Genomic DNA, 26,512 nt, shown 5'->3' with positions numbered 1-26,512 from the left:
ATTATTTCACATTCATGTGGATTTTAGACTTTTCTGCACTGCAGATTATTACTCACACTTAAAAGCAACAGCACAGCTTTGTACTTTAAGGCAAGAATCAAACATGTAAATATTGAATCCTAGAATTTAGTTAAAACAGGTAAAATCTTCACTCTGACTAATTTTTTAATCTGGCACTTCCCAAGATATCATCCACCAGGAGTAGTTTTACAAATGCAGCAATGGTTTGTGAAAACTGGTGGACAAGTAAGGTGAGCTTGTAGTGAGTGGGGTAATATTATAAATATATAGTATTTAATATTATAAATATATAATACCAATATATAATATTGGTAGTGGGTGGCTCCACACAGCACAGAATTACTTATAGTACTCAGGTACAAAAACAAATGCCATCAGCTTTCAGTATAATATACCCCTATTAAATACATTTATTACTAAGCAGGAATTTGTTGTTGTTTAGTCATGTCCAACTCTTTGTGACCCCATGGACAAGAGCACGCCAGGCACTCCTGTCTTCCACTGCCTCCCGCAGTTTGGTCAAACACATGCTGGTAGCTTCGAGAACACTGCCCAACCATCTCGTCCTCTGTCATCCCCTTCTCCTCAGTCTTTCCCAACATCAGGGTCTTTCCCAGAGAGTCTTCTCTTCTCATGAGGTGGCCAAAGTATTGGAGCCTCAGCTTCAGGATCTGTCGGGCTGATTTCCTTAAGAATGGATAGGTGATCATCTTGCAGTCCATGGGTCTCTCAAGAGTCTCCTCCAGCACCATAATTCAAAAGCATCAATTCTTCGGCGATCAGCCTTCTTTATGGTCCAGCTCTCACTTCCATACATCACTACTGGGAAAACCATAGTTTTTACTATACGGACCTTTGTTGGCAAGGTGATGTCTCTGCTTTTTAAGATGCTGTCTAGGTTTGTCATTGCTTTTCTCCCAAGAAGCAGGCATCTTTTAATTTCGTGACTGCTGTCACCATCTGCAGTGATCATGGAGCCCAAGAAAGTAAAATCTCTCACTGCCTCCATTTCTTCTCCTTCGATTTGTCAGGTTATGGGACCAGTGGCCATGATCTTAGTTTTTTTGATATTGAGCTTTAGACCATATTTTGCGCTCTCCTCTTTCACCCTTATTAAAAGGTTATTTAATTCCACCTCATTTTCTGCCATCAAGGTTGTGTCATCTGCATATCTGAGGTTGTTGATATTTCTTCCAGTAATCTTAATTCCGTCTTGGGATTCAACCAGTCTAGCCTTTCGCATGATGAATTCTGTGTATAAGTTAAATAAGCAGGGAGACAATATACAGCCTTGTCGTACTCCTTTCCCAATTTTGAACCAATCAGTTGTTCCATATCCAGTTCTAACTGTAGCTTCTTGTCCCACATAGAGATTTATCAGGAGACAAATGAGGTGATCAGACACTCCCATTTCTTTAAGAGCTTGCCATAGTTTGCTGTGGTCGACACAGTCAAAGGCTTTTGCATAGTCAATGAAGCAGAAGTAGATGTTTTTCTGGAACTCTCTAGCTTTCTCCATAATCTAGCACATGTTTGCAATTTGGTCTCTGGCTCCTCTGCCCCTTCGAAATCCAGCTTGCACTTCTGGGAGTTCTCAGTCCACATACTGTTTAAGCCTGCCTTGTAGAATTTTAAGCATAACCTTGCTATCATGTGAAATGAGCGCAATTGTGCGGTAGCTGGAGCATTCTACATGGAATAAATTTACATAAACCTGAATATATTATCCACTTACATGTGTGCAGAATAACCCCGGAGACTAGAGTTGAAGTTCTGTCCTTCTACCAAAGCAGAAAGAATGCACTGAAAGTATGTTTTAACACCATCAATTTCTAAAATAAATCTAGAAAATACAGAACTTTTAAAAAGTAAACAAGAGCACATTATTTCTATCCAATTTAGTTTACCCTTTCAGAAACTAGAGATGCCAAGAAAAGCAGCTTCTTAGCATTAGCACAAAAGTAGCACTTCACAGGCTAACAGGAAGAACATAATTTGTTTTGGCAGCCAGTTGTATCTGTATAACACTATTGGAGCAATTTGCTTGATTCCTAGAAATCTGTAATCTCTCAAACAAATCTGTATACAACCCTAAGAGGAAAAGTATACATTAATGCTTTGGGAGACTGCTGTTTCATTTCTAACAACCTGTGTACTAAAAAAGTGATTTTCAGGGATGTGAACTGTATGGACCTGTTCTTAATCTCTCTCTCTGACCTTGCTTATCTTTGCAACACCCTTGGATTTGTTTTTACTGTGTGTTTCTGTTCTCGGTCTGTTTGCAGTTACTCAGGGCTAGAGGCTACCATAATACCGTGCTCAGTGACAATAAACATTCAAACACAAAACTCAAACGCATAATATGGATCAGAAATGTTTTGCGATATCAAAACAAATTTTTCCATAACGTTTTCATCATAGTTAGTAGCCATCAATAGTCCTTTCATCCATTAATTTGTCCAGGCCTCTTTTAAAGCTACCTAAATCAGCAGCCATCAGAAACTTCTCCATGGTCTCAAGGGCTAGAATCTGCCATCTCATGAAAAATAAGCAATGCTGAAATGCTCAGGAGTTCAGAGACTATTCCTTATATCAGGGGCCAGCAAACTTTTTCAGCAGGGGGCCGGTCCACTGTCCCTCAGACCTTGTGGGGGGCCTGACTATATTTTCTTGGGGGGGGATGAATGAATTCCTATGCCCCACAAATAACCCAGAGATGCATTTTAAATAAAAGCACACATTCTACTCATGTAAAAACACGCTGATTGCCGGACCATCCATGGGATTTAGAAGGATCTGGCCCCTGGCCTTAGTTTGCCTACCCATGCCTTACATCAAGCTAGAAAGGCAAATAGCACTCCCCACAGTCCTAAATCACAACTGTGCATGCTACTTGGGGGCACCCTAGCTTAGTGGCACAAGTTAAGGAAATCATACCTTTCATAGGCTCAGCTGTAGAAGTAGGTTTTTCATTTGCACACCTCTTTGCTGCATGTAGCAGGCAGATACTGGTCCTTTGCTCCAAGGTGAAGGCTAACTGCCTGCCCTTTACTGTTACATTCAACAAAGGGGAAATGCACACCCGGAACACACAAATCACATGTTCCTGAGATAACTAATCTAAATAGTACTTGGATTACGTAGCAGATGGAGGGGGTGTAACGAACTTAATTTATTACAAACAAGCAATAAAAAGTCTGACAAAGGGCTGTTTAACAAAGACTGATGATGGAGAAAGCAGGAAGTGACTTTAGAATCTATGGGGAACTTCTGAGCTCTCTGTTACCTATTACTTGGAACTATCACTTTTAAAATCATTCCCTCTTTTATCAAGTGGTGTGTCTGCAAGTGGACAGTCTTAAATGGAATGGGAGCTCTATCAATGATAGATGTTCCTACATTTGCAGGGAAGTTGTAGTGGTGAGAGTGATAAGCTACAGTTTTATATGGCTTTTCTATCCAAGTTTTGTATTTCTTACAAATCAAAACTTTGTTATTTTTGCTACCAAAATCTCTGCATGTGTTTGCAACAGGTAATGACCACTCTTCAGCCGTTTCACAAGTCATGCCCTGCACACCAAAGGTCAATAAATCTGAAGATAAATTGTTTCTATTAGATTTCTCTTGAAATGTCTGACTTGTACCCACAGATGGGCAGCCAAATATCATCGGTCAAATCTTGATCTAATTATCTGCTAAGATCTTTCTCACGTTACTTCATATTGACAAAATCCGTAAAGTACTGCATCACAAGGTCCATTTACTTCAGACCTTTAAAAATGCCACATGCTGCAGCATAAATAATTATGTGGTTTTTTAAGCATTCAGACAAGTTAGACAGGTTATCCTCATCACAGAAATGCTAATGAATCTCTGTTAATATGGAGCCTAAATACAAGCATGATTGAGCTTGAAGCCTGATTTATATACAGTGGTACCCCGCAAGACGAATGCCTCGCAAGACGGAAAACCCGCAAGACGAAAGGGTTTTCTGTTTCGGAGGCGCTTCGCAAGACGAATTTCCCTATGGGCTTGCTTCGCAAGACGAAAGCCCATAGGGAAATCTCCGGGGACCTGTTTTAAATTGCTGGCGGTCGGGAGCAAAGACTTTCGCCCACAGCCGGCCTTCAGAAGAGGTCCTGGACCTCTTCTGAAGGCCGGCGGGGGGCAAAAGTCTTTCCTCCCCCCCGCCTGCCTTCCCGGGACAGTGGAGACTTCTCCGCTGCCCCGGGCGATCTTAAAATGCTGGCGGGCGGGAGCGAAGCGTTCGCTGCCGACCCCCAGCATTTTAAAATCTCCCCGGGACAGCAGAGAAGTCCCGCCCCGCTCGGGATGGCGGCGCAGAGCTGTCTGCCGTGCCGGGATCAGCGCGGGCTCTGAACGGCCATCGGGAGCCGGGGGCAAAGCCCGCCCCGCTCCAGATGGCCGCGCAAAGCTGCCTGCAGTCCAGGGACTGCAGGCGGATCTGCGCCACCATCCCGAGCGGGGCGCTAAGTCCCGCCCCGCTCGGGATGGCGGCGCAGAGCTGTCTGCCCTGCCGGGACTGCAGGCACATCTGCGCCACCATCCGGAGCGGGGCGCTAAGTCCCGCCCCACTCTGGATGCCGGCGCAGAGCTGTCTGCCATCCGGGGACTGCAGGCACATCTGCGCCGCCATCCCGAGCGGGGCGCTAAGTCCCGCCCCGCTCTGGATGCCGGCGCAGAGCTGTCTGCCGTCCGGGGACTGCAGGCACATCTGTGCCGCCATCCCGAGCGGGGCGCTAAGTCCCGCCCCGCTCGGGATGCCGGCGCAGAGCTGTCTGCCCTGCCGGGACTGCAGGCACATCTGCGCCACCATCCCGAGCGGGGCGCTAAGTCCCGCCCCGCTCTGGATGCCGGCGCAGAGCTGTCTGCCGTCCGGGGACTGCAGGCACATCTGCGCCGCCATCCCGAGTGGGGCGCTAAGTCCCGCCCCGCTCTGGATGCCGGCGCAGAGCTGTCTGCCGTCCGGGGACTGCAGGCACATCTGTGCCTCCATCCCGAGCGGGGCGCTAAGTCCCGCCCCGCTCGGGATGGCGGCGCAGAGCTGTCTGCCGTCCCGGGTTCAGCGCAGCTCTGCGCGTCCATCGGGAGCCGGGGGCGAAGCCCGCCCCGCTCCAGATGGCCGCGCAAAGCTGCCTGCGGGGACTGCAGGCAGATCTGCGCCACCATCCCGAGCGGGGCGCTAAGTCCCGCCCCGCTCGGGATGGCGGCGCAGAGCTGTCTGCCCTGCCGGGACTGCAGGCACATCTGCGCCGCCATCCCAAGCGGGGCGCTAAGTCCCGCCCCGCTCTGGATGCCAGCGCAGAGCTGTCTGCCGTCCCGGGACTGCAGGCAGATGTGTGCCGCCATCCCGAGCGGGGCGCTAAGTCCCGCCCCGCTCTGGATGCCGGCGCAGAGCTGTCTGCCGTCCCGGGACTGCCATCCCGAGCAGGGCAGGAGCCTCCATAGGCGCGCGTCACCTCTCCAGCTGGGAGAGGGCGCGCGGGGCTAAAGCAGCCCCCTGCGACCCTCTCCCGGTTGGAGAGGTGACGCGCGCCTATGGCAGGAGCCTCCATAGGCGCGGGTCACCTCTCCAGCTGGGAGAGCGCGCGGGGGGGGGCTAAAGCAGCCCCCTGCGACCCTCCCCCGGCTGGAGAGGTGACGCGCGCCTATGGCAGTTGCCTCCATAGGCGCGTGTCACCTCTCCAGCCGGGGGAGGGTCGCAGGGGGCTGCTTTAGCCCCCCGCGCGCTCTCCCAGCTGGAGAGGTGACGCGCGCCTATGGAGGCTCCTGCCATAGGCGCGCGTCACCTCTCCAGCCGGGGGAGGGTCGCAGGGGGCTGCTTTAGCCCCGCGCGCGCTCTCCCAGCTGGAGAGGTGACGCGCGCCTATGGAGGCTCCTGCCATAGGCGCGTGTCACCTCTCCAGCCGGGGGAGGGTCGCAGGGGGCTGCTTTAGCCCCCCGCGCGCTCTCCCAGCTGGAGAGGTGACCCGCGCCTATGGAGGCTCCTGCCATAGGCGCGTGTCACCTCTCCAGCCGGGGGAGGGTCGCAGGGGGCTGCTTTAGCCCCCCGCGCGCTCTCCCAGCTGAAGAGGTGACGCGCGCCTATGGAGGCTCCTGCCATAGGCGCACCTCACCTCTCCAGCCGGGAGAGGGTCGCAGGGGGCTGCTTCTCTGCTCCCGCCCGCCAGCATTTTAAAATCGCCCCGGGACAGCAGGGGCTTTTAAAATGCTGGAAGTCGGCAGCAAAGCCCTCCTGTCCCCGGAGCTTGCGGGGCGGGAGGTGGGAAGAAGGGCTTTTCTTCCCACCACCAGCCTTCAGAACAGCTTTCTGAAGGCTGGGGGTGGGAAGAAAAGCCCTTGTTCCCCCCCCCCCTCAGCCTTCAGAAGAGGTCGGGGGACAGACTGTCCCCGGACCTGGTCTGAAGGCGGTTTCCCTAGGAACGCATTAATTGATTTTCAATGCATTCCTATGGGAAACCGTGCATCGCAAGACGAAAAACTCGCAAGAAGAAAAAACTTGCGGAACGAATTAATTTCGTCTTGCGAGGCACCACTGTACCACAGAATGCCACCACCTTGTTCACTTCAGCGAAACCGAAAATACCATACATTTTTACTCCACAAGCATAAACTGTATAGTGTTTTTTAAAAAGATATGCATTTTAAAAAGTTAATACTAACATAATTATATCTTACTATCTCTCATGCAATACACATACAAGACTCATTTGATAATTGAGGTTAATTGTACTAAATTCAGGAGAAAATACTTGGATGAGGCTCTCTCAAAATGACACCTGCAAGAAGCAGGGTTGAACATTTTCTTGATTTTAATTAGCACATGTTATTCAAGGGAACCAAGTGACTAGACATTTGTACTGTTTATAGTTTCTCCCCTGTCCAATCCACTTGCTATGTTAATTTCTCAGAAGACCTGTTTGCCCAGATCCTGTTAAAACACAACAATGTGGAGGGAAAACCTCCTTTACTCTTCTAGAAGTGTGCTGTCATACTTCTGGCAATAAGGGGTATTCTATTATATCTCTGTTGGTTTTACTCTATCTGGAATGTATTTCTCTCTCATGGAATGAGTTGGTTCAGGTACTAAAAAAAAACAGTAAATTTAGAAGACCAGAACAGCGGATGGTTTCATACAGCTTAGCAGCCAATTACAGCAACATTTAGTTCTTTGTTCCATTGGAGTGGTAAGATTTCCAATCTCCGCTCAACCTTTCTTGCCTTTTCCATTGCTCTTGTTTGATAGTTTTATTTCTGTGCCCTTTTCTCTACTTGCTTTCAGCTGTAATCCACTTAATGCTCTATTTCTCTCAGCCTTTGTGCTGTTTGTAGCACCAGACCACAAAGCCTGAAACAATTCTTTTAAATGCCTCTTTGGTGTATCCCTCTCTCTCTTAGTCCCAGCTTTCCCCTTTTTACTTGTGGCATGTAACTTCTCACAACGCTCTCATGCTTTTCCGCCTTCCTGGAATCCCCATCTCACCCTCTCTCAATTTATCTTAAAAATGAAAGAAAACAATGTTATCAACCACCCTTCTCTGAAGGGCATGGTTTCCCCATTTCCAACACCACACACACACACACACACACACACACACACACCCCAGGCTGAGAGAACAAGACTGGAACAAGGTCTACACCACACAGGTTCCTTCTGTCCCACTTAATTCCAGAAGGAATCTTTCTTAAACCAAAAAGCTGCAATCCCCCCATAAAAAAACTCATGCTCAAGGACCAGCTTTATCAACCTCCACTACCATTGGTGCACCATCTACCAAGTTTAATGGGGCAACATTCCTAACATATGCAAAAATACTGGGCAATTTCCCAACCTATACTAATTGAAATTGCCCTGTGTTATGAAACTCTTGCCATAATTCTTGGAGCAACAGACAAAGCCCCTGAAGCGCAGTTACCAAAACAAACCCCCCACAACCTACCCATCTTTGTTGTACTTTTCCATCCTTAAAAAAGAAAGGAGGGGGAAACCGGAGAGGGAGGGCACTTTACCCTGATTAAATGCACACTAGAACCCCTGCTGCAGAAGGTACTGTGTTTATTTAGTTAATAAAATTCAGATTCCAACTGATTGTAAAAGCAGCAACAACCTCAAAAGCAATTTGCCATGGCTCACAACTTAAAAGAAAAACTGCCCACAACACGGAAAAACTCCAAGCAGTGTGCTGTCTCTCCCCAGGAGTCTGTGATAGCTCAGTTGGTAGAGCATAAGACTCTTAATCTCAGGGTTGTGGGTTTGAGCCCCACACTGGGCAAAAGATTCCTTCATTGCAGGGGGCTGGGCTAGATGACCCTTGTGTTCCCTTCCAACTCTACTATTGATTCAGTGAGCCAAGTTCTGCCCAACATGCTAATTTTATACATGCAAAAACTTGTGTGTAGAGAAGCATTCACTTATGCAAATTTCCATCTGAAGCGTAAACTGGTGTAGCTCAGAGACAGCTTTCCATCTCAGATAGAAGTAGGATCCAGATCTTTAACTGGTCAGGATGTTCACAGCTCTGCCTCTCCAGGCAGCTAAGGACAGATAAACCAGGAATGCACTGCACTGAATATAAAGGAGCTGCTGGGAGCACTAACAAATCTAGTGAATCACTGTTCCATTGTTCTCAGTACTGACAGAGGCCTGTTTCTGCAATGCTGGGGAAAAGCTTCTGAATCAGAGGTGAGCTTGCCTAGCTGCTGTGCATCAACGCTTTGCATTTGTTCAGTAGAGACACAGTTTATTCCTGTCAGAAGACTTCAGCATGTTTTGCAAGGCACAGAGGCATGAGAATCACACACTTGTTACCGAAAGTTGACAATTCTGACAAATATACCTATCCCACTGCCTAGAGTGCACCCGTACCAAGAAGACTGAAGCCCCTGATTTGGAGTACAGTGACACCTCGGGTTACATACGCTTCAGGTTACATACGCTTCAGGTTACAAACTCTGCTGACCCAGAAATAGTACCTCGGGTTAAGAACTTTGCTTCAGGATGAGAACAGAAATCGTGCTCCGGCAGCGCGGCAGCAGTGGGAGGCCCCATTAGCTAAAGTGGTGCTTCAGGTTAAGAACAGTTTCAGGTTAAGAACAGACCTCCGGAAAAAATTAAGTACGTAACCAGAGGTACCACTGTAGAGCCCCAGGCTGCTGGGAGATCAACATTCATGCTGTGGCCCCTCTGGTTGCAGCAGCTCAGTGTTTCAGAGTCACCAAGATAACTGAAGAGGCTGCCCCAACATAGCAAAGGACCCATACATGGACAGGCCATGCATTAGATGTGGCGTTTCTTCCCCAGGACTGGTGAGCAGTGGAGGAGTTTAAAGCTCCACTGCTAGAAAGAACATTAACTGGGTAACATTCAATATTCTGGTGGCTTCTGGTCCATGCAGAAATGTGTGCCAATTTACGTGGTCTGCTACCCCAAAATGGGATGAAGCCAATTGATTTTAATCAGTAATATGGTAGCTGATGCCATCAGCTGCCTTGCTGGAGCTGCAATGGGTCGCTGGAAGTCAACACCTTCCTAGACAGTTGTGACCACAGTTCTCAAATACTTGTCACTGCTTTCTAAAAATCATGGTAGCAGGAATTCATGAAGCAATTTGATTATACTGTAGTAGTATAGTAGTGAAGTATTGGTGTCTATACCCACTCTGGAATGGCCATTCCTTCTGCAACTGCAAATGCCAGTGATTGCTGTTCAGTGGAACAGACTGCCACAAGAGGTGGTGGACTCTCCTTCCTTGGAGGTTTCTAAGCAGAGTTTGGATGGCCAGCTGTCATATATGTTCTCACTGAGATTCCTGCATTGCAGGGAGTTGGACTACATGACCCTCAGAGTCCCTTCCAAATAAGGATGCTTATCCCTATGAACAACAAAAAGATGCATCCAATTCAATGTGGTTGGGCGAATAGTAAAAAGATGGAGATGATCAGATAAATATGCAGGAAGCTTCTGTACAACAATCTCCCTTTCTGAAATAAGGCAAATTCCTTTAAAGCCAAGGGTTACAAGAGGTCTGGACTCAAGCCATATGTCACAATTCTGCCAATATTAACCATAAGCCCTGTTCATTTAAAGAGATAAGTGCATGATCCCACACCAAAATCAATACAATATACATTGGCAGAATTGTGTCCTATGAACCTGATAATCCAAATCTACAGAAATTTGCTTTAAATGACTTTTCAGTCTCTATTTGGACAGTAATTTACTTTCAGCTCCACAAAATATTTTTACGGATCTTACTAGACCCCACAACATTGATTGATTGATTGATTGATTGATCTTCTGACCAGTGCAAAAGCACCACTCAGTATGTTATAGGACTATTGAATGGTCAACTCTTCCTGGTAGGTATTATATGAACTTGTCAATTTAGTAGTTGTTTGGGTAAATGCTGATAGCTCAAATTATAAAAGCAGAAAATTAAAACTTCTCCAAAAACACAAAGTCGGAAGTAAGAAACTACGTAGAACTTTTAGCTGTATGAGCGGAAATAGACTCTAGAAAACATGGAGAAGCTGCAACCTTTGAAGAGAGTCTTTTTCATAGTTGTTTATGATGCAGAACTTCCTTATGAGATATATTAAGTCCATGCTGCAATGTTCTGTTTCTCTTCAGGCACCCAACTGAAGAACTGTGCAAAGGAGGATACAGTATTTTTCTTATAACTTATCCTGCTTGGGTAACTCAACTGGCAGAGCACGAGACTGTTAATCTAGGGTTGTGTGTCCAAGTCCCACGTTGCATTGCAGGGGGTTGACCCTCGTGGCCCCCTTCCAACTCTACAATACAATGATATATTGCATGTGACTATAGAATATATGTATTTCTTTCTGTTGCATGATGCTTTTTATTATAAAATATTATCAAGGACTCCCATGTATTTTACACATACACCACATTCAGCTCAGTCATTCTTTGCATTAAACAATACAAGAACAAAATTACTCATCAATGTGTTTCAGTCAAGAGCACAGCAGTGAGTAGCAAATCATTCCCAGCAGGACAGCTTGTGCCCAAAGGTATTTATTCTCGGCACTGCAGTGGCGGAGAGGGATGGAGGGGGAGGTTAATTCACACCAGTTTATGTACTTAGTTTAGAGCTTCCAACTTTCATATCATAAAACATTAACAAGCTCAGCACTGCATTACTAAAGTAACAAATTAGTCTACTGAAAGCTTTCACAAATAGATAGCAACAATAATAAGAAACATTAGATAAACACAGCAACAAATGAAGAACAAATGCAGCTTTTCTTGCAGCTTTTTCCCATGCTGCAGGAAGCACTGAACTGAATACAGATAGTCTTCTGGTTCCCTTCTGGGTATCACTGCAGTAGCTGATGCTTATAGGCAATAGAGAGAATCCACTGCAGACAGGGGAAACAGCATTTCAGGCAAATCTGCTCCACTGAGCTATGGCCCCCATTGTTAAAAAGTCCTACAGTACTAGCAATTTTGTTTATAACAGGAATTGGTATTGCTACTTTTGTACTTTGAAACTGGTTTTCTGTGCGCAGCCCATTAATGGTAGTGATTAACCAAAGTGCTCTACCCTACTGCATTTGCAGTATGTTTCCTCATGTTCCACACCTCCAATACTTGCAAGTTCTTAGCAGAGAGCAGCCATCATGGCTAGTAACTACAGTGGTGCCCCGCAAGACGAATGCCTCGCAAGACGAAAAACTCGCTAGACGAAAGGGTTTTTCGGTTTTGCGTTGCTTCGCTAGACGAATTTCCCTATGGGCTTGCTTCGCAAGACGAAAACGTCTTGCGCTTTTTTCTTAAAGCCGCTTGAAGAGGCGCAGTTGTGACGGACCGTGCTTCGCAAGACGAAAAACATCTCAAGACGAAAAGACTCGCGGAACGAATTATTTTCGTCTTGCGAGGCACCACTGTATCACCAGCCCTGTCCTCCAGGAATTTGCCCAGTCCTCTTTTAAAGCCATCAAAGTTTCCCAGTTTAACTATGCACTACATAAGTACTTTCTTTTACCTGTCCTGACTCTTCCAACATTCAGCTTCACTGGATGTCCACGAACCCTAGGGTTATAGAATCTTTTTTCTGTTGCTCAGCACCCCAGCAAATAAGGAAATCACTACTAAGCATGTAGGAGACAAGGTTTCATAGATATTACCAGAAGTTACCCATGTTTGTGAAGTGAGGAAGGATTCTCCATAACCACAAAGGCTACGTTTTGGAAAATAAGTTGTTTTCTTCTGAGATGACTATTAATTTAAACATCATGTGGCTGTCTGACTGGAGGGCCTGATAGTGGAAGTATCACATTGAAGGTAAGCAGCATCTTGAAGATATGCAGTTTTATATAATCTGAACTCAAATAAATGCAGTATCTTATCCCCCTACATACATCCCAAATGTACCTTGACCCATGATACAAAAGTGCATTTAATCTAATTTGCACTCACTTCCTTAAGAGAATACCTTTTTACCATGAGAAATCAGAACGAACTTCCTTCTCCTTGTATCTTGCTTTGGTACTAGGCAACTAGTGGGCAGGCAAAAAGGACTGGCCAGTGTGATATGGCTTTGCTGCTACTCATGCTGGCTCACAACTGCCTCCATCCATTTACCTTCTACCTCAAATACTGAACCAGTTTGTGCACTGACCAAAAGCTAAGTAGATTACCTGGAAACCTATGGATTCTCACACATCATGGCAACCATTTACATGAGGTTAACCTAACATAGCAATTTCCAGGACCACTTATCCATCAATGTGCAACCAATTCTGATTTTTGTTCACTGTGATCTCCATTCCCAATTTAATGTTTCTCTCAAACTTGAGCAACTTTCTTTGTGTTGGTAAAGTTGGTAAAGGACCCTTGGATGGTTAAGTCCAGTCAAAGGCAACTATGGGGTGTGGCGCTCATCTCACTTTTCAGGCCAAGCAGTACCTATTTATCTATTTGCACCAGTATGCTTTCAAATTGGTATGTTGGCAGGAGCTAGGACAGAGCAACGGGAGCTCACCCCATGGTGGGGATTCTTTGTGTTACAGATGTACGTGTTACACTCCCTTTCTCTCAATGTATACATATTTGTCATTCCAATTTTTACAGCTCTTTACTAGGCAAAAACAAAGCAGCAACCCACAAAGGGGATGCTGTAAATAAAAATCTATAAATCAGCATTACCATCTGTTTAAACAGGAAATACACAAACAGAATAGTTCCCCACGCTCTAAGCTATCCAGCACTCTGGATGCAGTACTGTTGCTTTCGTGAAAATTCTCTGCCCCCTAGCAATAACCTAAATAGTTGACATATTTCCAAACGCCTTACATGAAACAAATATTTGCACTCATGCCCATTTTGTTTATTTTCATCCAACATGGAACTGATGTCATGCAGTTAAATTGAGTGATTTTTTAAAAGGTCTAGTTTACCTTTCACAAGTAGATAAAAAGAAGCTACAGTCTACTCAGCAAGTATCTTATCCTTAATGGGCACAGTGCTTCTTCCTTTAACATGCATACACAAAAACCACTTCCAGCAACTGTTCACCAAAGCTTTTGCCAGCACTCTACAAGATTAGCACCTCCCCAAAGGAAAGCTTTCTGTAGAGCAATACCTTTTCACTGTACAGTGGTACCGCGGGTTAAGTACTTAATTCGTTCTGGAGGTCTGTTCTTAACCTGAAACTGTTCTTAACCTGAAGCACCACTTTAGCTAATGGGGCCTCCTGCTGCTGCCACGCTGCCGGAGCACAATTTCTGTTCTCATCCTGAAACAAAGTTCTTAACCCGAGGTACTATTTCTGGGCTGGCGGAGTCTGTAACCTGAAGCGTACGTAACCTGAAGCATATGTAACCCGAGGTACCACTGTACAGTGAACGTGGCTCACCGGTGGCCCTCCAAATATTGTTGGATTCTAGCTCCCATCAGTGTCAGCCAGCATGGTCAATGGTGGAAGAAGATGGGAGTTGTAGTCCATAGCATCTGGAGGTCAGCATGTTGGCTACCCTGGCATAGAAACCTATGATTGCTCAGAGGATCTCTGCATCCATTATGTTCATTTACCTAGAGTGCAGAAAGTATCTTCCACTGATATCTTTGTTGGTTCTAGATGGTTTGCTCACTGAAAACAAGCAGGTTTGCTAAGGTGTGAGAGGGATGGAGAATTTTTATTTCAAAGAAGTCCTCTTTACCAGGAAAGAAAACAGAACTTTAAAGTTTACATGCATAGGACTAACACTGCAAAACAGAATCATATAGACAACAACACATTTTCACACTATTTTGATAGAAAAAAGTGTTCCACACAAATTAGAAAAAGTAAGCACTTTAAATTAAAAACTTGCAATTGGCATAAGAGACTTCTTTCATCTTTCAGTGGGCGAGAGTTAAAACCACCTTAGAATTTTAAAAGTATACTTGCACAAAACTTCATCCCAAACATGCAATGGCACCAATATCGGACAAAAACAAAACATGGAGCTCCCTCCTCTTTTTCCATACCTAAAGTGGGGAGGACACAGAACTTGATCGTAAACAAGTTTACTTAAGAATTCAGCCAAGTTTATACAAAGAGAGAGGGTGTGTTTGGGAACACTGTATCGGCAAGGGATTCTGCAGTAAAATGCAGCTGGCCCTTCAAATATATATATATATATATATATATATATATATATATATATATATATATATACATACATATACATATATATATATATATATATATATATATATATATATATATAGCAAGAGCCTGCTGGATCAGGCCAATAGTCTTATCTACTCTAGCATCCTGTTCTCACAGTGGCAGACCAGATGCCTGTGGGAAGCCTGCAAGAGAGATCTCTTCCCTCTTGCATTTTCCAACGACTATTACTCAGAAGCATTTCTGCCTCTGGCCAGGGACACCACACCTTACAACATATTGAAGTCTAAACTTTATGTTGATCTATGAGTGCATGTATATTTGCAATAGTACAATACTATCGTCTATTTTGCTGCGAGAGGGCTACCCCACAGCAACTTCTGGAAGTTTGGCCGCAGGGTCTCCCCCGGTGTGTGTGGGGAGACAGCCCAGCTGCAGTTTTGCAGAGTACGCCTTTCCAACTCCTGCTGCACTTTACTTTTCCCTCGGCGCGACCTTAGACCCGAAGCTGCTGGGCGCGACGGGCCACGCCAGGACAGCCAACAAACCGCAGGAAGGAAAGGAGAGGGAAGGGAAGGGAGGTCCCGGCTCAGAGCCCAAAGGTGAAGCCCGAGTTGTACCTGCTGCTGCCGCTGTTGGCGCCGCTTCCCTGGCAACGTCTCTCCTCCTCTCCGGGTGGGAAAGAGGCGAAGCGGCGGCGGCGGCCTGGGAGAAGACCAAGGCGCTGCTGCTGAGGCTGGGGCTGGATTTCCTCCGGATAGCCACCCGCCTGAAGCCCATGCTCTCGGGCCCCTCCATCTTCCCCTCTCGCCGCCGGCTGCGCAAGTGAGGAAAGGGGGCAGAGAGAGACCAGACGCCAGGCAGCGGGCAGAAAGCCGCCCTTCCTCAGCCCCTGACAGGAATGGCCACGGCCATTTCCCACGCCCCCTACAGGCTGAGAGAGGTCGGCGGCTGCTGCCACTTGCTCCTCCGGCTGCTCTGTGGGGCGCTTTGCAAAGCGGGAAGGGGCGTCGGGAGATAGGGAGGCGGAGAAAACCACCGCCTGCCTCTTTGCCCCGCCTGGTGTCGCAACTCTGCCCGAGCGCCAGACGCCGCCCGCGAGGAGGAGGAAAGAGAGGCGCGCAGAGATTTTTGGCCGCCTTGAAGTTCCCGCTCAAATCTGGCCGGGCGCCAGAAGCGCGCGCCTGGCCGGCGTTGCCTTGCCTCCGCCGCAGGCGCGCGCACTCTCGGCTCTGAGCTCCTTCACCTGCCAGGTGAGACAGGGGAGGAGAGCCCGCCCTTCCTCCTCAGGCGAGGCAGCCGCGCGCTGCTGTTACGAAAGTTCTGCTCGAGTTGCAGCCCCTGAGAGCCTGTCGGCCGCGGGCGGATTTCACGCGGGCTTTTTTAAGCGGGCTCTTATGCCAGGGTTGTTACAGCTCGACTCGGTTTACTCTGCGGTAAATCCCGGCTGAGCTCCGTTGGATTGACTCCCGCGAGTGCCTAGGACGGGGGCGCCTACTTAATAAGATGCTTTCCACTTGATATTATAGAATCGATAATATAGATGCCTAAGGGGCATCTAGTCCAACGCACTGCAGCGCAGGACTCCGGCCCACAACTAACCACCTTACCGTCTGATTAACAGCCAGACATTGCACCGTGCTTCTCTGTCCTTTCGTTCCCATTTCGGCCCACTTTTTGGTCCAAGGCAATGGTGGAAATAATGAAGCCGTTTCCAGTCTTCTGTTTATTATTATTCTTCAGGTTTGTGGTCCTTATACTGCTGTTTTTACTGCTGTCTGCAATACCTATTCCTCCACTGTCTAGGCAAATATGCCTCTGAATAAGAGTTGCTGAGAACTGCAGGTGGGGACAGTTGCTGTTGCACTCAAGTTCATAGCTGTCAACCTTCCCTTTTTTTGGCGGGAAATTCCCTTATTCCAGTGCCATTTCCCGCTGCTATCCCGGATTGTTAGATATCCCAGAGACTGTCTGTGGGACAGGTGAGGCTGCTGATCCCTTATTTTCAAATCTGAAAGTTGACAGCTATGCTCAAGTTCTCCCTGCAGGCATCTATTTGGCCACTGTGAGAACAAGATGCTGGACTAGATAGGCCTTTGGTCTGACCCAGAAGGTCTCTTCTGCCGTTTTTAATTGCTTGTTCTATTCTTGTGACTGCCCTTGGCTCCCCCTTTGGGTATGAAGGGCTGGTTAGAAATGTGAAATAAATAATAGGTGGTTTCTATTTTTCGGGCCCCTCTAGTCCAGCCTCCTGGTCTCACAATGGCCAACTGGGATATAAGCAGGTATCTAGCTCCAAAACAATTCCAGAAACTATTTGCAAAGCTGTGACCATCCTGCCTAGGTCTCTGTTGCAAAATTGGCTAGAAGACAGCACTTTGAGTGCTGGTGTCAGGGTCACAGGACATGAGCCACAGATTACGTGCAACACCACCTGTCCCTGCCCGAAGTGAGGAAGCTACAGAGAAGTCAGGCACAGTAGATAACCAACAGAGGACCACAGCAGGTCAGCTGACACTCCCTCACCCCTGTTATAAAGACTGGGCCAGGCTTCCTCAAGGTGATCTAAGCAATGAAGAGAACAGTTCTTACTGATTTCACCATCCTAGGGTTGGTAGCTGTTCAGAGAGTATGCCCTAGCCTCTACACTCTGACAGGTGACATTTCAGAAGCCAGAATGGTGACTAAGCAGGATTTCCAGAGGGTTATGTTTCAGCGTTCTCCTGCTGCTTAGATCTCCTGTGCCTAGCAGAGCAGGACTGCAATTTAAGGAAAGTGCTTAATATGCATAATTTATACATATTTCACAAGTCAGATTGTTGTACATGGGGGGGGGAAGAATTATACACAATTTTAGTTACCTTGATGCTGAATTTTGATTATTTTTTGAAAATGTTTTGAACAGGCAGCCCTTGCTTCCTGAGGCAAAGGACAAGATCTTACTCCCCATCTTCAATTTAAAGTACAGAAGCTGACTGAACATTTACTTGAACATTGGCAGCATGATAGTGTTTCCCAGTGTACCTGAGACTGCATGACAGGCCAGTGGCATGCATAGCTCTGATCCCCATCACAGGAATTATTGGGACCCCTGAATCTAGCAGTCAGAGGGGCACTGAGTTGGAGGCTGCAGGGGCACCTGTTGGTATCCCTATATTCAGCAGCCAGCTCCATGCCCTGAATCTGAATACAGGAATACCATTGCACCTGAGGCTGTTAGACAGAAGTCCCCTGATGAACTTCCCAGATCACCAGGGCCAATAGCAGGAGTCAGCAACCTAAGGCCCATGGGCCAGAAGTGGCCCACAGAGTTTGTGGCCCACAAGCCGCATTGCGTGCGGTGCTAAACCGGCACGGTGCAGGGACTCGCTTCCGCGGTGCCAAAAATCATGTCTGCGCATGCGCAGATGCCGAAAATTGCGGGGACACACATGATCTGGCCCACAGAGAGATCTTCACGGGACCAATCTGGCCCAGGCAAGATAAACCTTGCTGACCCCTGGCCTATAGGGCCAAACCCTCAGGGCACCTTCTCCTGAGCCTGAAGAGCTGAAGGTCTTCCATTGCACATCACCAGTCCATGGGTGCAGGCAGCAATGGAACAGAGTAGGAGTGCCTATTTTCAGGCCAGGGTTTATGTCCTTTAAGATGCTTAAGTTATCTCAAGGGGATGAATCTATGCTCCAGTAACCTCCCAGCTGAATTACTGTCAGGCGTTGTACATGAGGCTGCCCTTGAATACAACTGAGAAACTCCAATTATTGAAGAATTTATCTGCCACAATTCAACTACAACAGCCAGGTTTATTCATATTACACACAAAAATTGCTATGTATTCATTTCCAGAGCGATTTCAAGGTGCTGGTACTTACCTTAAAATATCTAAATGGCTTGGGATCCAAATGTCAGAAGGAGTGCCTCTTCTCTGTGGTCAAGATCTTATGTCAAGGTCCTCTTCCAAAGCCTTCCAAGTGCTTTTTCACTGGTAGTGTCCTGGCACCACCAATAAAGAGGTGTGCCTTTTGCCTACTTTACAAATTTCAGGCACCAAATCAATACTTTTTTAAAAAACCAGGCATTCTAAGATGCATACAATAATTCAGTGTGCTGTGTGGTTTTATTGCCTGAAACTTTAATAACTGTCACACAAGAGAGAAATCTAAAAAGGTTTGCTGCTCTCTCACCAGGGTGAGGCAAAATTTGATATTCTGGATAATTCTGCCATCTGATGATTTTGCAGAGTCCTGTTTCCTTCCTTTCTTCAGAGAATCGGAGGTGTGGGCACACACAGACCACAGCAACACACAGTGACATACTAAAGAATACAGATACAGCACAAAGTTCAAGGAACAAAAAATGGCCAGTTTATTTACTGGGATAGTTATGCATTACACCATAATTTTAATCGGAACATAATGATATAAGAATCAGTATATTAGCTTCTAATTTAGTTTCTTCAGTTCTGGAGCGTCTTATTTTCCCAACCATTCAACCCGCATGATAATACCACACATGTAAAAGCACATGATTCCCTCACAAAGCAATGTTTCTAGGATTGTCTACAGTTTCAAGACTGGGATGGGAGAGAGTTTGACATGGCAATAATTCAAAGCCTTCAAAACGAGTTGTTTTGGAATCCAGAATTGGTCAATACTCTTGTCTTAAAATCAGAATTGCAACACAATAAAAGTTTCTGACATTCAACCTTTAAGTCAATTAGCACATCTGTCTGTATCCTCCACCATCTAGAAATACTCCATTCAACCTCAAAAAGGCTTTACAACAGAATTTCAGTTTAGTTTAGGAACAGCCGACTTTTACAGCAGTATACAAATTGTATTTTAATGCAAACTGCACCATTATTTAAAACCATTTGGAATACAGTATAACACAGTATGTCCTTTCGTGTGGTTAATTAGATAAGGATTTTCATGCAAAGGGGAACATTCATAGATTACAAAATCACAAAACATCAGGATTTTAAGGTTCTCTCTCTCTCTTTACATATAAAGGATTGATTTAATCAACCCTTTAACAGTCAAACCACAGGGTTTGAAGCACTAGGTCTATAACTAGTGAGGTGTACTTAGGTCTAATTCAAAGATATGGTGCACAAAGCCATACCCCTGAAGAAATTAGTTTTCAAAGCTAGATTACTCTTCTTTCTCTCCCCACCCCCACCCTCCAGAGCTGGTTAGCAAGATTGTTTACCTAACATTTGTACCAAACACTTCTGACAAATCTCCAAAACAGATATAATAATAAAGTCAAAGTTGCAATAAAAACAAAATCTGTTTATGCTGCAAAAAATCAAAACAATCAGTGCATAATAATAATAATGAGCAGCACATGTACCTTCATATCAAGACACTAATTGAAACACAAGGCCCCCATCCCTCCAGAGTCTGACAGCAAATTATCTCCACTCGCAGCAACATATTTTTTCCTTTGTGTCTTGTCAATTTATCACTTTGTTACCTTCAGATTTAATAGAGGGGATTATCAAGAGCTCTGCGGGAGAGAGATTAAAATGCAATGAGGATTTAAGCCGTGCGTCTCTTGATGAAAGTTATATTGGACGTGCATTTCCAATATGCAGTAAGCGGGAAAGACTATCTCATGAAATAAGAATTATTCAGCTTCATCATCAGGGTTATGGGAAAGGGTACATGAAATCACATCATGCAAGCTTTTAAATATATTGCATATTTAGATGCATTTCTGCCTTAAGGCTGAATGCAATTAATTGCTTTTCTTTTTTTCTTTTATGCAGAATATGAACCAAAAAAATTAAATATATGGAATAAAAAATCTGATTACTATATGTCCCTTTTAGGTATAGAAATGAACAACTGAAAGAAACCTTGAAGGAAGAAAAAAGTCTATTTTTAAAGCAAGAAATAAATAAGGAAATGGCTGTGCTTCTAATGTACCTGGATTCTAATGTACCTTAGTACCTGGAATTTTGAAATAAAGGACACCTTTATAAACAAAGGAAATAACATAATTTAAAGTCAAACAGTCACCAGATGAAAAGAACCAACCAAGAAAGAGATCATTTGTAATCTCGTTGAATTAGATACCAGGTTGAACCCTTTCTGGCTTCAGTAGTACAGGATTACTCAATAGTTATTTTTTGTCCCACTCCTCTGCCATAGTTAAGTTTAAGGTCCAATGTTACTAATACCAGTAATATCCAGATAAGCAAGTTTTGTTAGCAAAGTGTTGACTTGTTTTGAAACCACTCCACTCGTAGACTTGTAGGTTCTCATGACTAAACCTTACCCTTTGGGTTATATATAGCTTTGAGGGGGCCTTCTGAGAACTATTGGTAGGTATTCTACCATTTTTGCACTCAGACCTTGAGTTTCTAGTAATTAATCTTGACATAATTATGACCCAGCCATTACTGCAGGCATAATGCAGCAGCCTTCCTACATCCAGAAACGTGTGGTGCATACTAACCTGCACAGCACACAGGGAAGAAAGTGCAGGTCTATATATTTGCCTTCCATGAATGAAGGTCAGCACTGGATATTTTCACGTCCAGATAAAACAGGGTACATGTATGGAGGTGGGTGCAAATCCATAGCAAATCCCCCACCTCTCATTTGCATCTGCACAGTGTGGGTGAACAAGTGCATTCTCATCTTCTGATATAGATAGGAACGTGTAACTTCATCGCTTTGCGGGGTACTCATGACCATCTCTGCATTGGAGCTCTATTATGTTTGCATTCAATTTTTTATTCTTTCGATGCGACCCAAAATTATAATTTTCAGTACTTTGAATGCTCTGGAAATAAACATTTCAAAAGAATAACCTCCCTACCCCCAACTGCAATATATATTAGAAAGAAAAACTGAAATTCTCAACACAATTACTTGGAAGTATGTTCCCTGGAGTTCAGTGGAACTTAGGTCAGAGCAAATGTGCTTAGGGCAGAAGCTTAACAGTGCTATCCTATGCATTTTTTACTTTCAAGTCTCACTTTGTTCAGTAGGGTTTATTTCCTGGTAAGTATGCATAGGATTGCAGCCATTAATGTACTTCATTGGAATAATTTTAATAATAATATCTTCGTAGTTCTAAAAGATGTTTGGTAAGAATAAGAGGCAGTTGCAGTAGTGCTGCTTAAGCAGCAACGCTCATGTTTTCATATCTGAACAAGACCCAGTATTCTGAGGGGTACATTGGCCTAGCTGAAACATATCCTTAATAAAATCAATTAGATATAAAGAGCATGTTCCAACCAATTTTAAGCATTTTTAAGGCATATCGATTTCAGTGAATGAGATTTAAGCATGTGCTTAGCTCTCTCTTTCTGTCTGAAATCATCATGCATAATTTAGAGTAGATCGTACCCAACTGAAAAACAAAACAAACTCCATGTAAGGGCTCATTTCAGTGTTTGCCAAAATTATGCCAACAAGGTTGCCACCTCTACCCCTCAATGGGATTCCCGTGTCAGTAGACTAGTAGGTACTTAGTTTAATCACAGACCCCTGTGCAATAGCTTTAAGAAGGTTAGCTGTGTTAAGTCCATGTTGCAGCAAAACAACAGAAAGTCGCATAGAACCTTAAAGGCAAGCACGTTCATTGTGGTGCAACATTTGGTGTAAGCTTTCACCAAAATAAATGTGTTGGGTCTCTTAAGTTGTCACAAGGCTCCTTGTTTCCCTTCACCCCACTTATTAGGTTTTTAGAAATTTTATTTGATGAAAGAACCCCATCTAAAGCTAGAGGTGGCAGCCCTAGATGCTGTTTACATGAAAGAATTGAAGACATTCACTTGTTACATAAGAATATGAGGATAAGATACAGTATTAAAATGTTAAACATATCACAAGATAAGGAACATGGAAACAAAAAGGATAAATGAGTACAAAGCACTGTTAGGTTTCTAACAGCAGACTTACATACAAGTTTGACTATCAGTCACAAGCCATTTAAAGCCAATGCATTGCTGTTTAATTAAGTCCCCAAAGTACCACATATTTGCCCTTAAGGATCAAAATATGTTGCTTTCAAGTGGCTTGTAGATTCCACTGCTAAATTACTTTTTACCTCTGAAACTCTAATCCATTACAAAAGCTCAGCTGTTCTGTTGTGATTCTATTACAGGAATTGCTGTTTAGGACTATTCTGTTTTTTAGCACCTTGGTTACTGGTTTTGTAATGATTGTTAGGCACAATGATTGGCCATCTAGACTATCCTTGTCTTAAAGTCCTCCCTTTATTTTTCTTTTTGGTAATGAATGCATCATCTTCTTTCTCTCAAATTCAGATGGCTTAGGCCAAATTATCCCAGCTGCCTTTGATTTATGTCAAGGCTGCTGCATGGTTCAGGACATCTTCACATTTCTGCCTTGTGGATCATATGAACACTGCACAAGTAGGAAAGACAAAGAGACGTGAATCTGTCCAGGCCTTATTTTAAATGTATTAAGGCTACCTGTTTGAGAGCAAGAATTCTGCTAATTAGCACGGATGGGTAGAATTGTATCTGGGGAATGCAACAGATGGATAAAAGTGATGACTCTAAGCCTAGTCAGCAGTCTGACTCGCTGCCAGGCAATGTGCAAAATAAATCTGAATATTCTTGGTTTTCTTCTATACTCACTGCTCCTCAAAACATTTGTTAAAGGAGAGATTCTTAAGAGTGGGAACGCTGTGCAGTGCAGGAACAGAATCTGCTTCCTGTGTGTCACCTGAGTATTTGTCATCAAACTGACAATGAGATAGATCTTTATAGTAGCTGGGGGGTTTGGCAAGGAAAAAAATGCACTAGAGCAATAATTTAAAACAATTATCTTCAGTCCAAGACATCAATCCCACCTGCACAGCTAAATTCACCACCCAATGCAGCTGGAAATGTACTATTTTTTGTTACATTTAGTTACCTCTTCTTTTTTCCTTGACTTTCTTTTGCCAAGGGAAGGCTTTAACCTGGTTAACACTGAACTTGGGAGCAGCAAGTGAAGAACATCCTGAACATTTCAGTTATAATATAACACAGCATGTTTACTTCAAGTTCATTTCCTTTTTTTTTTTTGTCCAGATACCAAACAGAAAAATGAGCAGCACCAAGTCATCAGCTTATCTGAAATGCAAAAAAGGAGGGAGGGAAGTCCCTAAAACAAAACAAGCTCCTCCCCAAAACACAAAGGTTAACCACAGGGAAACAATTATTAAATGCACTGTTCACTAAAACCCATTTTCAGCTTAATCAGATCCTAGTGAAATATTAAAACAACAACCAGCAGCTAATATCATATTAGTTATAAAATAAGTGCGTAAACAATACCAGTGCAGCAGAAAAGTACAAGTCAATGGGCACAATACAGGAAAAGTTAGACGTGCCTGAATTCTGTTGATGTTGGTGGGTTTCAAGTGCTTCACCGTGTGCCTATTTATTTCAACGGGATTTAGGCACATCCAGCTTTTTCTGCAATGCCCCCAAAGTTCACATTCCAATTCAACACACTTTCAACATTTTTTGTGCAATTAAGAAAAAGAGAACACCAGGCCACACACTTTGGCCAAGTGAACAATCCTCAGTTACAAAACAAAAACCCTAGGTAAACTATTTCTGCGTCACTTAAAAAAAACAAAAACAACCCAGAAGAAAAACATTCACACGGCATGGACTGTATTTCTAATAAACTCATGGTGCAAATATGATAAAATGAAAACAAAGATATTTAACACCCTTTAATCCACATAAAGAAAAACTAGAGTTGTGGCTGTGGCTCAACTGTCAAAATCAGGTTTTGTAACACATTTTCTTTGTTTTGTTTCAGTAGTTTTAACTTCCCAGCATATTAGCAGTACAAGCCAAATGGCTGGGACAAACATGTTTTGACATCCAAACTGTAGCCGTGATTATCTGGATGTAACCAGAGGAACCTTAAATGATCTTCTTGAACAGTTCGGGCACTGTACTTTGTGCTCTTCCATACATCCTCAGTTGTTTTAAGACCATAGATATGTGTCCGGACTCATCAATGCAGCAAAAAGGCAGCAATGCCTAATGGTTCCTTCGGCGCAAACTGTACCTTTGCTGTGAGAACCCCGACTCAGTTTCTTTGTGGGGGCTTCCCCGCCCCCCGACTCTTAGGTTGCATATGAAGATTAGGCTTAAGGAGGAGGCTTAGGTAGACAGCTGATGGGAGCACACTGAGAGCTGGAATGTGGCTGTTCTTCTGGAAGAGCTACATCAGGACTGAAAATAAAAGGGGGGGGAATGATTAATATATCACCAAGTCTCTGTGCACTCTTGCTATGCCGATTATCATCAACATCATCATCTGTTACCAGCAGGTGCCAGGTGGGTTACAACAATTTAAAATTCAACATTAAAAGCAGTTAAGATAAATTGCAGCCACAGGATGGATCCTGAAAACACATTATCTTAAGTTTTAAAAGTCAGAGTATTACTATTATTATTACATTTATATACCGCTCTTCATGCAAGGCTCACAGGATAGCTTACAATATAAAAACACAAAAATACATAACATAGTACCAAACAAAAACAGTAACCGCCCCCCGCTTCACGCAGTTTAAAAAGCCATAGATTGTTTAATTAGCCAAAGGCCGGGAAGAAAAATGTTTTTTTCCGGGCACCTAAAGGTATGTAACAAAGGTGTCAGGCAAGCCTCCCTGGGGAGAGTATTTCACAAACAGGGAGCCTTCCCAACTGAAACTCCTGCAACGTAACAGGACTAGACAGGGCTCTGGACACCTCTAAAGAGGTGGAGTTAATGTCCTAGTAGGAACAAGCAATTTTATCCTCTAAATGCTTTACAAACAAGTCACAGCAAGTTACTGTTCATTCTGTCACCTCTTTGGGGCCAGAATGTAGCAAACCCCATAACCCCCCACAAAAAAGCTCTGCTGGACAACACAAAGATGCAATGCATGAACTTCTATGCTGCTTTTACTGCCACGAGGATGGCTTAATGATGAGCCCTCAGCATTGCATTTGACTGGAGTTTTTCTCCACTCATATGTTCAGACCATCTCCCAGCTTGTTTCCTCGCGCTAAGCTCTGGAGTATACCAAGGAGCCAAGCAGGCTCAGCAAAGTGGGAGAGGTCATTCAGGGGCGATCGTATCAATGGCCCTAGCCATTTGGATGTCCCAGAGGTCGGTCAGGGCTTCAACAGGAGTGACAGTCATAGCAGCCAGAAAACTCCCTAGAGCCATCTGGAAGCCCATCAGCCTCCAGCGGCAGACCATCCTTATAGGTCCCCCGCTTCAGCAGTGGGAAGAAGGTGCTAAAATCATAAATCTCAACAGCAAGTGATCTGATTATGACAAGAGATTGATGTAAATATTCTCTACTTTCTGATCACCCTCTTCCTGTCCAGTTGTGAAAACAAGGTTCAGAGTGTGGCCTGCCATGTGTGTTGGGCCGATGACATGCTGGGACAGCCCCATGGTCATCATAGCAGTCATGAAGTCCTGAGCCACCCCAGAGCCAGTTGCCTCAGCATGGATGTTGGAGTCCCCCCAAAACAGCAGTCTGGGAGTCCTCAACACTGCCTCCGAGACCAGCTCTGTCAGCGAGACTGCTGGGCAGTGAGGCTGGCAGTGAGGCTAGAGAGAAAGAGAATTTCTATAGACCACAGCAACTCCCCCTCCCTGATCCTTAGGTCTGCCTTGATGCTGCACTGAGTGCCTAGGTGGGCACAGTTGGGTGAGACCAACTCCCACCTGCTCATCCATCCAGGTTTCAGTGAAACAGACCAAATTGGCCTCCACAATCAGCTCATGGATGAAGGAGATCTTACTCTGAGCCGACCAACTACGGATTGTAGATTCAATGGA

The 26,512-nt window shown here is 44.7% G+C and overlaps 2 protein-coding genes and 1 long non-coding RNA gene across 19 annotated transcripts in view; 1 reads left to right on the top strand and 2 right to left on the bottom strand.

Moving 5' to 3' along the window:
• The window catches only part of FGD4 (FYVE, RhoGEF and PH domain containing 4), a 116,160-nt gene extending 100,537 nt beyond the window's left edge, over positions 1-15,623 (bottom strand). For 4 of the 5 annotated variants that reach the window (XR_014012707.1, XR_014012708.1, XM_081212031.1 and 1 more), the window contains exon 1: positions 15,299-15,623. Coding sequence is in view for 3 of the 5 variants with exons in the window: in XM_081212031.1 (XP_081068157.1) it covers positions 15,299-15,476 (178 nt within the window). In the remaining 2 variants the exon portion in view is untranslated. Of the gene's footprint in view, positions 1-2,958; positions 3,057-15,298 lie in introns of those variants that run through there. The other variant, XM_081212036.1, reaches the window with a different exon arrangement.
• Positions 15,624-15,792: 169 nt separating this feature from the next.
• On the top strand, positions 15,793-19,345 carry LOC308596815. Its single transcript, XR_014012711.1, has 2 exons — positions 15,793-15,931; positions 17,584-19,345. It is a non-coding gene; the product is annotated as an uncharacterized lncRNA (long non-coding RNA).
• The window catches only part of BICD1 (BICD cargo adaptor 1), a 136,439-nt gene continuing 128,946 nt past the window's right edge, over positions 19,020-26,512 (bottom strand). For 7 of the 13 annotated variants that reach the window (XM_081212008.1, XM_081212022.1, XM_081212012.1 and 4 more), the window contains one exon: positions 19,020-24,903. In XM_081212008.1, the coding sequence (XP_081068134.1) occupies positions 24,819-24,903 (85 nt within the window). In that variant the 3' untranslated portion in view covers positions 19,020-24,818. The remainder of the gene's footprint in view (positions 24,904-26,512) is intronic. The other 6 variants (XM_081212020.1, XM_081212013.1, XM_081212024.1 and 3 more) reach the window with 3 other exon arrangements.

Source organism: Podarcis bocagei (genome assembly GCF_964188305.1).
Source record: "Podarcis bocagei genome assembly, chromosome: 10".
Classification (NCBI taxonomy): domain Eukaryota; kingdom Metazoa; phylum Chordata; class Lepidosauria; order Squamata; family Lacertidae; genus Podarcis; species Podarcis bocagei.
The sequence above is the reverse complement of the archived record's forward strand: the minus strand, read 5'-3'. Positions and strand labels throughout refer to the sequence as shown.